At 39.1% G+C, this 14,020-nt stretch overlaps 1 protein-coding gene across 1 annotated transcript in view; it reads right to left on the bottom strand.

The window, feature by feature from the left end:
* The window catches only part of LOC140243314 (histone acetyltransferase KAT2A-like), a 42,219-nt gene extending 33,370 nt beyond the window's left edge, over nt 1-8,849 (bottom strand). Inside the window, exons 1-3 of the mRNA XM_072322986.1 lie at nt 8,652-8,849; nt 5,837-5,972; nt 3,734-3,879 (exon numbers count right to left, since the gene is read on the bottom strand). Of these exons, the coding sequence (XP_072179087.1) occupies nt 3,734-3,879; nt 5,837-5,972; nt 8,652-8,849 (480 nt within the window). The remainder of the gene's footprint in view (nt 1-3,733; nt 3,880-5,836; nt 5,973-8,651) is intronic.
* Between the last annotated feature and the right edge of the window lie 5,171 nt (nt 8,850-14,020).

The raw sequence follows: 14,020 nt of genomic DNA, 5'->3' as shown, positions 1-14,020 counted from the left end.
ATTTAATTGTACACGAATTCACGTTTTTGAGCAATTTTTGGTAGACATGCACGTACATATTTATGCGCAACTTCGGAACCGAGACTTGAAAGAAAAAAGTCATGAAACATCGCGGCAATAGCTTTTTGCGTTAGCGATACATCGCGCAGAATGTCGAGGGGGTGGACGTCGGAGGGCCCCCCCCCCCCCCCCCCCCGGCCTAGTTAGGGTTAAGTCAAAGAAATCAGCATTTACACACAATTCCTCCTAAAGAAAGACAGCATCACTCATTTAAAGTGACCTTTTCCTCAGTTTTTCAAGATGAGTTCGGCCGTAATCTGGGAGAACTCCCTAAGTCGATTTTGGTCGATTCAGGTTTTGAGTGTTTTGTGTGTTTTTTCTCATGCTCTTTCAAGTGGGCCAAAAAATAAGTTGGGATTCGGTACAGAAAGTTATTTTTAGAAAGTAATTTTGGCAAAATTCCTGAGGAGAGAGGGCGATTAATCTGGCAGAACTGCGTAAGTCCAGATACGAAATGAATTTTTTAATGTTAATCAGGCAGAACTGCGTAAGTCGACTTACGACAACGCTTGGACCAAGGTGTTCCTGCATCCCGCATGGACATGGTATATCTTAACACGCGCGTGCGCGACCTTGGTAGTGATGAACGCGCTGCGCGTTCAAGCCAGCAGTGCAGTGCCAACTAGCTAGCTAGACACGTCGCGTCGTACGGCTATGTGTATTGTACACGACGACAGTCACGCTGAAGCAATAACCCTCGTTACTCTTGGGGGAAATTGCCACTTTCTTTCCCTTCATAGACTAGCAGGCTTCAAAGCAGGTCAATATATGCGGTATGCCTTACTATTAAGTTATGCTACAATCTAGTGTTTTTTAAGCCTAGAGCATTTCTAGATCTAACAAACGTTATAGTTTGCATCTTGTCTGACATCACGCTCCAGTCAACTTTAGGCCTACTTAGTACTGCTGCAGCACTTGTCCATTGTTAGTGTACGTGAAATCAATGTACTGTGCGGTAGCGTAGGTCACGCGAACAACAATATCTGTAATCCATTGACCATAGCTTCTTATTTTGTTTTTCGTTGTAACAAGCGGTTAGTGGGCTTGGATCTATGGGATTGATCTCGAGAAGTTTAATGAATATCTAGGATGCCGTCCATAATGATGGCATTTTTTATCCAATCCTACAGACGTCAGAAATTGACCAATACTAATACTTTTACAGTTTACTTTTTAATACCGGTACCGTACCGGTACTCCCAGTAGAGTTGTGCAGTAGGGGCCTACTAGACTACTGGGGACTACCGTTACTTAACTTAGGCTGAATCGCCGGTTATTCTGTCTTTACTCAGTTTTCTATTTTTCTAAATTTGATTCGGCATAGACATTCTTTAAGTCTGTAATATGAAGAATCTAGAATCTACAGGATAAACACTAAATCATAACCATTTAGCCCTAGAAATAGATCTGAAACTTAAGATTTAGATCTGTGATCTATACATTACTACTAACACTAGGCCTATAGTATTACTAGACATCGATAGGCTATAGACTTTATAGACTTACCGTTAGTCATTAGATAGGCAGGTTAGGCTTTACGTTGTTTTTAGATCTACTATAACATTAGTACTAGGCCTAGATCCCCAATAGACAGTCTAGCTGTAGATTTAGCCCCTACCTGGATATAGAGTCTAGATCTAGAGTCTAGACTAGAAAATCTAGAAAATAATTTTCATTGATATGACTAGTCTTTTATAATGACGCCCCAAAATAGACGTCTGGATGTTACATCTAGACCTAGACAATCGAGTAGAAAGAGTTCGAGAGTTCTTGTACGTTTTTAATAGGCCTGCGTAGATAGTAACGGTTAGAACACTACTACCCTAACGTTAGTACTGTAGTAGGTCTACAGTAGGAGTCGACACAAACGAGACCCAGGGTCTATTTTTTTTTTTTCTGATAAAGCTGTAAATAAACTTTTAGTCAGGCCTAGCTCCTAGTATTCCTTAATTAAAATAGAATTTAGGCCTTCAGCCAAAAGGTTCTAGGCATGCTCTTACTTTGGGCATAGAGTAGGATAATGATGAGATAAGTAGGCCTATCGTATGCAGATTCCTACATACCGCTCTACTAGTCTCTAGATGTCTAGTGTATCGTTAGGCCTGAATAGACTACGGTCTAGACGGTCTACAATGTAGTACCTGAAGTCTTGATGAACAATATAGCTTAACATCTAGAACCTAGTCTAATATCATTCTTAATCCAAATGCAATGCTTCATGAGATCGACAATAACCCAAGCAGCAGCCAGGCTTTTGATGTACAACTTGTAGCAGTACTTCTTTTGCCGCTAAATAATACTGAAACATGAACACAGACTGACAACATTTGGGGAAAGCAAGTTATTTTCCACATACAAATGAATGGATAAAATGAAATTAAATGTAAATCAGTAATGATGACGTTATACAATAGACAAATATTTCAAAAAAATTGTAATCGATCTAAAATATTCATTGTTTTGACACTGCATCCGCTGAATAGTAAGGGGGTGGATGGTAAAATCCGATAGACAACCCGCAGAAAATAGACCGAGATACGTAGTTCTGGTTGATAAACCACGTGTTTATCGGCCAGAACTGCGTATCTCTAGGAGATACGCAGTTCTGGCCGATAAGCACGTGGTTGACAACGAAAAGAGGTCATAATATATACGTACTTCTGCCTGATGAAACACGTGCTTATCAGGCAGAACTGCGTATCTCCTAGAGATACAACTTGTACGCAGTTCTGCCTGAAAAACCCCCCGCATGGCCAAAAACTTACGCAGTTCTGGCTGATCAACCTGGGCACCTGACCAGAGATACGCAGTTCTGCCAGATTACGATCGCAAAAATTTGGCGACGATTGATCTGGCAGAACTGCGTAAGTTTTTTAAACTGGTAATTTTTACTACTTAAAAAGGTCAAATTGTCATTTTTTTTGCTGGAAATAAATTCTTTACACAAATTATGACCAAGAAAAGAGGAAAAATGCAACTCATCCAAGGTGTAACATTGAATCTTTAAACGCGATTTCTGGCGTAATGTGTTAAAGGAGATACGCAGTTCTGCCAGATTACGGCCGAGTTGTGGATTGTACGTACAAGTGTGTTACACATGAATGTCTTTCATGAAGAAATTAAATTATTTCAAATAGCACACCACATGTAAGAAAAACATTAGATATACTGTATCTTTATCATGATCATTGAAGAGAAATCACTGTAACGATTTGTTATTTACAATACTTTTGGCTGTTTTCAAGTATAATCACAATGCCAATATTTAGTACAGTGTACAAAATATGTTTTCCACTTGTTGCAATATTGTTTGAGGTGCTTTGTTTCTATCAACGTGTAAGCTGCTATTGGTTAGGTACAGTACAGTGGGAACACAAGACAGGTAAAGTATCTGACAAGCTGACAGAGACAAAAATAGCAATTAAGAATATGAAATGTACTTCCAGCAAAAGACTGTAATAATTTGTAATATACTTTTAATAAGCACAAGATGGTTATGCAATTTAGTGTCACACTTCATTCTGTTTACAAGTAGTAAATAATCTCATCTACAACCCAAATGGGAAATGTTTTTCAAACTGAAAATGATTTTTAAAAATCATACCAAGGAAATACACCAAACAGTGAAATTCCAACTGTTTTTAGTTGACAATATTCTAACAGTATCTTATACCTTGAAAAGATGAAAGTAGACCTGCTTTGTGTCTGCATCTTCTTCCTTGTGAACTGACATAAAGAGATGTTCCACATCAACCACGATTCCAAGCAGTCTGTCAATCTCTTCTTCAGCTACATCTTCCAGGTGTGAAACATGAGTCGCTAGAAGGAGCAAAAGTATGGTTTGTAGTCAAACTTTATAGGAAAGGTAAATCATTTGTGCATTTGCTTTTGTTACTTTAACATCAAAGTGGGTTGGCAATTCTTGCTACATTTACACTAGTGATCTTTTCAAATGTGCAACATCAAAACAAAAGGATCCTATTAAAAAGTCGCTGAGGGTTGAGCCGAGAAAATCAAGTTTGAAGTCAGATCATCAAAATCAGCTGAAGCGATCAGATATAATTTGATATTTTGTTGTCTAATATTTCATCTACATCACCTGGTGAAATTCTGAAGCTAAATGATCAAAGGACAGGCAAAAAATTAGCATTTTCTGGGCCATGATTTTCTCACTTTCAGCGGAACAGAAACGTGTCCAAAGATTTGGATTTAGTGCCGCAGATAGACTCCCCCCCAGCAATGAGGGAGTGATCTTATTGATGAGTGCGTGGTACCCTGGTTACTGATTGGTTGCGCGTAGACCGCTGGCACTAAGCTTGAATGAACATCACAGAGTTTCCTATGAGCATACCTTCTATTTTCAAGAAGTTGTCTTCATACCTCCCCTTGATCATGGTTACGTAAAGAAAACCTTGAAGCTGGTTTTCTCGAAATGCTGATTTCCTAGACCACTCAACATGGTCTCATAAATTCCCTAATATCTTCACAACCAAGTACTTTTATGAGTCTTTTTATGTACAAAATTAAAGCTAAAGAGTAAGAGAATAATGTCATGTCATTTTCAGAAAATTGTTCTCCCCCTACAACCTTTTGTACTTTTGTACTTTTGGATCCTTTTGTTTCAGCAGGTCACAAATGCACAATACAAAATAATTATGTCGTATTCATTTTGCAAATTATTGAACTGTATGCATCAGAAGTCAGACATGAGGCAAAACACTCAATGGGTGACTGCTCCAGATTTGCAGGAAAATCATCACATTTGCTATAAATAGTCAGAAGAGAGAAGCACCCTTTTCACAAACATGATGGGGTGAATTTGATGTCAAGCAATGCTTTTCCTCCTAGAGATGTTTTAATGTACTATTCAAGCACTCTTCAGTCTGACAAAGGTGGCATGCATCAATTGGTAGGACTTTAAAATCTGAACTACATTGTATCTTTTATAACATAGCTCTAAACAATTCATTAAGGTCACTATCATAGAAAACCATACAAATGTACATGTTGTCAGGTCGTCAAAAATATAACATTCCTCATCACCATATCCTTTTTTCCCCAGTGATCTCTAAATGACTGTATAGCCACATGAATTCGATAAAATTCGAATATAAAATTGAGATTTCTACCACATCAATTCAACAAGACCAAATGAACTTAAATGTGCACCAAACAAACGACACATCTTGAATGCCAATAATTAATAATTTTACACTCACAAGTTGCATTGAAGCTGAGAAGGACATTCGTCTGTAATTCAGCTTTGTACTGTGTACAGTATTCCAAACTAAAATGTAATTGAACACCAACAAAGTTGTGCACCATGGAACAATCCGCACGCCTTGCAACCCCCCCCCCACACACACACACACAAACACAGACAAACACACACACACACACACACACAAACACACAAGGGGAAATAATGTAAATATTACAATGTACATGTAGTACCGTGGCCGTATACATTGTAGACATAAACAAATGGGAGGAGATAATCCATGCTTGTTGGAATCAACACCATGCATTCTAATGGTAACAGGTACAGTACATACATTATGTATTGTAAAAGCTTGAAAAAAATTGATATGGTCATTACCTTAATGGCAGCAGAAAGTACGAGTACATGTAGTATCAGTGAGAAATACAAGTAAATCTTGTGTAAATTAACTGTAGATCTTGAATATAATTGCTACAGTCGGACAAAGGTTACTAAATGAATACACACGTCATTTTTTTTTTTTTTTGCCGCACCCAAATTAACCGAAACACTTACCTAGCTGATGTCCACAACTTTTACAAGGATCAGAGCGGCTTGCTAATGGTGTTGCTATATCAAGACGAGATGGCTGAGTCGGAGTAGGGGGTGGATTAGGATTTTTCCAGCCATTACACTTACATGAGTCTTCAGCCTGTAGACAAAGGGTGGAGGAATGTAGATCTATATTGCTATTCAATTCAAATAACTAAATGTACATGTAGGCCCTATGTATTAAACATGTTATAAGCACTGATAAGGGTTTTAATAATAGTACTATTTTATAATAATAATACTAATAGCAAGGAACATATAACTGCATGGTATAAACCAAATTACAGAGATTTCCATCCCATTATAAAATTTATAAAATGCAGTTCAGACTGGTCTAATCTACTTGAGAAGCTTTAAGTCAGTGCACAAACTCGTAACTGAATTGGCATATAGAGTTCTATAGATCTCATGATCTAGGATATTACACTGCAGTCTAGCCTACTAGCCTGACCAGATGCCGTAAGTACCGCTACTTACTATGCTTACTACAGCGACTGGGCTGTGTATAGAAGGTGTCTAGTTAACCGCAGTCATACCTACTACTACTAGCCTGACCAGACCGCTGTGCGAAGCACAGCGGTCTGACATGTGTTAGTGTTTAAACGTTGTAAACGATCGTCACTATTGACAGCAATATCTCATAAAATGCCTTTTATTTTGTTTGATTTTAAGAGTAAGATAATTTTTACCACTCACCTACAGCGTATTTTCCTGATGGTTGAGTTGAATTCGGCGTTTTTTTGGTATCCAGACCTTATTGTTGAATTTTTCGGAGTAGATTGTGCAGTGGCATCTTTTCCTTCGAGAGCTTCACAAAATCAACAAACTACCACGCATGCGGAACCGGAAGTGGTTGCGTTTTACGTACGCCCATTCCCCCGTGCGCCCGTGTGTTTCATGCGTTACGTACGTAAAGCTACAGCACTCGTATCCGCGCGTGCTGCGCCGGCAATGATTTGACCTTTTTATGGCATGGGTCATCCCGACTAGCTCATCACTTCCTACGTTGTAGTATAGGAGAGTGAATGCCATTCAAATAATAACACACAGATGAGGAGTGAAGCAATACGGACGTTTACAGACCTGACTTTAGCCACGGATTTCGGTGAGTTTTTGACGTAAATTTAATTAAACAAAAAATTGCATACCGATTATTGAATGATTATCATAGATTACGGGGAATCCTTACAATGTATGGTAGCCCTACTACATATCGACCACCCTTATTGAAACCGACCGCGTATAATTCGCGCACTGAACACTTAATACGCACTTCTCTGCGCGCAAAGCACATAAAAATGGATTGGCTTTGAATGTAGATTAGGATGGTGTGGGAAAACGCGATAATTCACTGTTCATTAATGGTTTTAATCAAGGACAAAATTTCGAATGAATATTTTCACCGAATCGTAATGACAGCACAATGTAATGTCTATGGAAGTTTCTAAAAGGCTTCTAAAAAGCTTCGTACAACACGGTTTTCAATACAACTCGGTTTACGTGCATTGTCAATGCAAAATCAGCGGTCGATCCTAAAAACGCGATTTACCGCGGGGAGCTGAAACGAGGCAACGCAAGTTCGTCGGCGATATTTTTGAACTGAAACTTCGAATCGAAAAGGGAACAACGGCATTTGATAGAGCTGGATTTTCTCAATCACGTAGGTCAAGTTTTTTACGTGAATTTCAGTGTTAAATATTCTTATCAAGCAAATAAACATTAGGCGGTCCAACCCTATTTTAGTTTTCCACGATTGATAAAGATATTCATGAAGGAAACGCATACCCACCGCTGAAAAATAACGTCTGCAAAAATAGACGTGCAGCTGCTGTCGCTTCACGACAGCGGCTGCGTGTAGTTAACTTACTACTACCCACTAGGGTCTAGTCTAACACTAACAGCTAGTCATACAATGAATAAGTATCATAGAAGAAGTAAACTGTCTGTGTATCTATAAATAACCGGGGAAAACGAAAACTGCAGTCTGTCTCCCCCGCAAAAATGTCGAGGCATCGAAAAAAACCCTCATCGGGGCTCCGAACGTCATCGGCTCACATTTAAACAGTTCAAGAGGCTCCGCTCCGGCCGCTGTGCTGCACGCTGCAACAAGCTGCATTTAACTTATGTATCATTGACATTGTGTATGGTAGCCCTACTACATATCGACCACCCTTATTGAAACCGACCGCGTATAATTCGCGCACTGAACACTTAGTACGCACTTCTCTGCGTGCAAAGCACATAAAAATGGATTGGCTTTGAATGTAGATGAGGATGGTGTGGGAAAACGCGATAATTCACTGTTCATTAATGGTTTTAATCAAGGACAAAATTTCGAATGAATATTTTCACCGAATCGTAATGACAGCACAATGTAATGTCTATGGAAGTTTCTAAAAGGCTTCAAAAAAGCTTCGTACAACACGGTGTTCAATACAACTCGGTTTGCGTGCATTGTCAATGCAAAAACAGCGGTCGATCCTATAACGCGATTTACCGCGGGGAGCTGAAACGAGGCCACGCAAGTTCGTCGGCGATATTTTTGCACTGAAACTTCGAATCGAAAAGGGAACAACGGCATTTGATGGAGCTGGATTTTCTCAATCACGTAGGTCAAGTTTTTTACGTGAATTTCAGTGTTAAATATTCTTATCAAGCAAATGAACATTAGGCGGTCGATTAGTAGTAGGTCCAACCATATGTCAAAGGCATTGACCTACCACACACGCAAAAGCAAGTATGTGGGCCAACATATATCTGAGTGAACAGTAAAAAATACCTTGCAGGACGAATACACGCCTAATTTTTCCAATTTCTTCGTTCGTGGGAAACTCCGAACTTGAGCCTTTCGTTGTGCATTTCTTTGGAGATTGATAGATCGAGATACTTCAGTAGGATGAATTTGATTGCCCGCTGGTTGTTGCGGTGCTTCTCCCGCTGTGCCAGCAGCGCTTTGTTCTTCCGACGGCGACGCCATTGCTTCAAGTAGTGTGATTCGCAATTACGTCGTGTAGTAATCATTTGCAACACAACGTAATTATTTGCGTCGCGTAGTAAATTGGAATTATGATACGACGTAATTATTTACGTCGTGTAGCATTATGAATAGCAACATGACACCGTGTCCTATTCATTCCATGTCGGGACGTTAAGTCGTTGAGCAGTAATTCGTAATACGTCGTGTAGTAATTCGACACTGATTCATTTCACGTCGGGACGTTAAATCGTTGAGCAGTAATTCGAAATTACGTCGTGTATAGTACCAGTAGTTTAAATTACGACACGACGCAAATTTTACGTTGCGTAGTAATTCGAATTACTACGCGACGTGTATTCATGTTTTGACGGGCTCACTCTTCTATTTCTGGTTGTATTTCTTGAAACCGATATAATGTTTTTATATTCAAATTATCTCCAACTAAATTGTACATCCATATGCTCATATCAATGACACTTATCCGATATACAATTTTCGAACTACGACAGTATCGGATAAGCATCGAAAGTGAGATTTTTTTTTTTTTAATCATCCACCTAGTGTAATATTTATATTCATACCTAGGTTAAGGGGTTATGGTTAGGAGTAAACATTTACGTCAGGATTGTGGTTATGGTTTGGTTGCGGTAAAGGCAAGACATTAAATTTTGTGACATGAGAGTTCCACAAAATTTAAACCATTTAAAAACCTTTTTTTGATTTCCGGTCTTACAGCTTTTCTGCTTGAGACAGACTTTTGGTTTTTGCTTCTTATTAATTTCTTCATTTAGTGTTGGGGTTAACCTTAGGGTTATGGTTAGGATTAGCTATAGAATATTGACACATACATAAAATATGACTCCCCCTCCCCCCCCCCCCCCCAAAAAAAAAGGACACGAAGTTCCATGAAAAACAGACTGAGTCGACAAAAAAAAGGACTATGAGCCCCCCAAAAAAGACATGATGAGTCAAAGTTGAAAAAAAAAAGTTCACTGGAAAGGACATTTGAGTCCCTTTTTAATAATCAGCTCTTTTTGCTTTCCACTTTGATAGAAATTGTTGTTTTCTTCATGAATTCTGTATTCACGAGATCTGTTAGTCCCACAAAAAAGACCTGAGCCCCCCCCCCCCCCCCCAAAAAAAAAAAAAAAAAAAAAAAATACCGAGTCTAAGAAAAAACGACTGCGGGTCCCCCAAAAGAGTATGAATCCCTAAATGAGATTCTTAGTCACCGAAAAAAGACATGTCATGAGTAAAAGAAACAGACTGAATCTCCTAAGTAGGACTATAACAAATGACATTGGGTCCCCCGTATGGACGATGATTCCCCAGACATGATGGACCGCGAGTCCCTCGAAAAGGAACAAAAGTCCTTCAAAGACGAATGACTTCTCCTGTCGGCCAATGGGCGTAATTGTGTTTGTTCATAACAGTGCTAAAAGGCTGAAAAAAAAATGAGCTTGATTTTGATATTTTCAATGATTTAAATACTTGTAGTATGAGAACTTTTTATGCTCGAAGTCAGTTTTGATGAAGAAGTTAGACTACATATTTGGTTTCTGTTGCTTTTTCAAAACTTTAGAATACCAGTCAAGAAAAGCAATTTCAATTTGTGTACATTCATTTTTTTGTCTTAATAATCATGATCAATATTGCTATTGATGATTCCGCAGTTTATCATCTGATGTCCAAAGGCCCATAGTCATATGAAAATGTCATCTCTGTTCGGATGAAGTACTGAGGAAAATGTATCAAAAAATTAAATGTACAGAGTTAGGGTTAGAGTTAGGGTTAGGATTAGGGTTAGGGGTTAGGGTTAGGGTTTAGGGTTAGGATTTGGGGTTATGGTTAGGGTTTGGGTTAGGGTTATGGTTAGGGTTAGAATTAGGGCTCAATCACATAAGACTGACCCAAATTGATTTGGGAGATAGGCCTAGTCGAGTTATACAAATTCCCAAACTGTTAGATCTTAACTCCGAGTAGTCTTCTATCAAGCCTCTTTTAAGTTTACCATTTGATTTTGTACATTAAAAAAATGGAAGCAGCTGGAAGAAAGACTAATTATATTTAGGAACTCAAACTTCACAAAATAATATGTATTGTGGTGGTTTAAGGTCCAACATTAGGGAGCTTTAGATTTTAGACGCGCGGACGTTCAAAGGAAAAAAAAAAACATGTTCTGAGCGTGCGCAGTAGCGCGCGTAAAGTCAATCTATTTTTAGCTTGCGTCGCCTGAGTTTTTCACTACGCGTACTGGGCTATTTTCACGTCCGCACAGTTTGCGACGTAGAGAGCTTCTTCATGCACTGATCATATGGGGGCGCGATTTTGTTTTTTATACGTTACGTCCCAGCGTAATCTAAAGCTACTTTTCCACACGACGCAGGGAGAGGAGAACGTCCAGCGCAAGCGTCGGCTCAAACGTCCGCGCGTCAAAATCTAAAGCTCCCTATTTTTGCTTTTCAGACCGAAAGTCTGTTTAGTCTTTGTTCCAGCCGTCTTTGAATTTTTCGTATACACTTTACATACAATATTTTAAAGCGGCTAGAAGGAAGACTAATCATAGTTATGCACTCATACTGTCAAGAAATCATTGCTTGGGTGGAAGGTCCAACATATTTAAATTTCAATGTGTAACTCCTATTAGTCTTGCCTCCAGCTCTCTTTGAAATTTTGTGTACAAAACCTATGTGAAAAAGAAATTCCTAAAACGTGTTTTACAAGTTTTGGACCATTTGGAACGTTTTCTAAAATTAAAAAAAAAAAAAAAAAAAAAAAAAGTCATATGAAAAAAATTTTGAAAATGTTCTATTATATTTTTTATTGAACTTTAGAAACAATAATCAAATATGAATATATACTTACTATGTCAATGATGGAGTCATCTGCCGCCACCTTTAGGATTGCTGCAGTATAACTCCTAGCATGTCTGCCATCGGTTGGAACACCCTTTCTTGTTTACGAAGGGTGTTTCGTAACTCGCCATTTAACATTATCCGTCCCTCAGTCATCGTCAGGTCGAAGCCGAAGTGCACCTCGAGGTAGTCTAGACAACGTGGCGGTATTAGTTCCATGAAATGGCTGAACTCATCCTCACCCCATCGCATCTCATGTTGTATTAGGGCGAATTAGACATAATAGTAGTTGACTTCTCCTTCGGTCCTGATGACTCCCTGAAGAAATATGAGACACAGAAAATTTGATTTACATAAGCGGAATTAGAAACTTTAATTGCAATCCGCCCATTGAAATAATCCAATTTCATCAATACAAGCTGGTCAGTTTATCGCTTACTTCATCATACTTCGTCACACTTTTTTACACTTTGTAATATTTTGTCCTATTTCATTTTAAATTTGTTTCAATTTAGCAATGATATTTACTTTTGTCTGATGCTATTTTACTGACGCTAAAGGATAGTTAGGGATGGGATAACAATGTAGGTTGCAACATTTCAAGAACTCACTTCTATCCATTCTCCAAACGCTCTCCAAAGTTTGCCGTTTACCATGATCTGGTTGTGTTTGGTTTCCTTTATCACTTCTTCCACCTCTTCTGCCGTGGTGAAGTGTGTTACCCAAATGTTGTCGTGACTAAGGCCCTCGGCTACATTGAATACAAATAGGAAAAATGTACGTTTAAAACAAACGAGTAAAGAACAATTAGAATTGTTTTTTCCCCTTAGGTTTTTGACACAACATTTTCTAAGTCTTTTCCTTTAAATCCTTTTTTAGAAAATGTTGGAAAACAAATTTAAAGAATTATGTTAGTTTGCACATGTATAAAGTACAATAATGTCCTCTTGTGGCAACGGCCTAAATCCGTACTGAGGAGTGAGGGGGGGGGGGGGGGGGGGTGATCGGCGATAGTCACCATCACCACGATTACAAGCCCATAACCGGACCGGCGCAGCCCTTGGGGGGGGGGGGGGGGAGAGAAGCTTGGTTTACCCTCCACACACACACACATACACACTTTAAAGGGATCGCATGTCCCACTCTTTTGCAGGTGGGAGGGAAGTGGCAGCAAAAATATGAAGACTTTTTGTTCTTGTCTTTTGATGTTCTTTCTTTTTGACTAACAGGCGATTTTGACACCCCTCCCCTCCCTTTCAAAAAGGTAGCGCAGCCCTGAATGCTTAAATAAATTCAATAAAATGGTATTTAATTATTATGCATATCCATTTCTTTGTATGTAATAACGTAGTAGATATTTTCCTGTAGCTATTAATTGTATTCTTCAATTTTCTTGATTTAAGTCAATAAAGCAATCATCCCAGGGGCATCGTTCCGTTTTAATGATGGTGGGTGCGGGAGAAACTTGGAGTTGGAATATCTGTGCGAGGGAGCGGAGCGACCTATGGGGGAGGGGGAGAGGGTATCCCCCCTCCCACACGAGGAAGATTTTGAATTTTCAGACCTGAAATTCAACGATGTGGCGCACACTTTTGGTAAAATTTGGGATTTTTTTCCAATCCAAAAACAAGCAAGAAAAAGAAATATTCATACATGATTGAATGACTACATCGTGCTATTTCAGCTCTTGCTCCGCCTGTGCAACATCACTGTGAAGGCCTACTAAACATTGGGGCCTATAACCGGCGTAGCCAGGATTTGATCTTAGGGGGAGTGGTTGGATGCGACGGAGCGAAGCGAGCGAGGGGGGAGGGTGTGGGAGGGGGTTTTCCCCCTCCAACAGTGAGAACTTTTTGCATATTGATGTTGTAAATTGTGCAATTTGATACATTTCTTTGCATGTTTTATCGACTTGAAGCAGTCCCACATGTTTAAGGTAGCAGTACATTAGTGTAGATTATCATTGAACAATTTTGCGTATATTAATGGTATCATTTAAATAAACTTCTTGTATTCTTAATTCTTACACTGAAGATCAAGAGCGCGACCGAGCACGAGCGATTGGAGCGATCGGGGGGACACCCTCCTCCCAACCCACACCCCTTCCCACGGTGAGAACTTTTTGCATTTTGATGTTGTACATGGTGCAGTTTGATGCATGTTTAAGCGCATTTTGTCGACTTGAAACAGTTTCACTTGTTTAAAGTAGCAACATGTTTTGATGTCGATGATTCAATATACAATTTCAGTATGAATTGGTATCACTTAAATAAACTTCCTGTATTAATTCTAACACTGAATATCATGAACGCGACC

Source organism: Diadema setosum, chromosome 20 (assembly GCF_964275005.1).
Source record: "Diadema setosum chromosome 20, eeDiaSeto1, whole genome shotgun sequence".
Classification (NCBI taxonomy): Eukaryota; Metazoa; Echinodermata; class Echinoidea; order Diadematoida; family Diadematidae; genus Diadema; species Diadema setosum.
The sequence above is the reverse complement of the archived record's forward strand: the minus strand, read 5'-3'. Positions and strand labels throughout refer to the sequence as shown.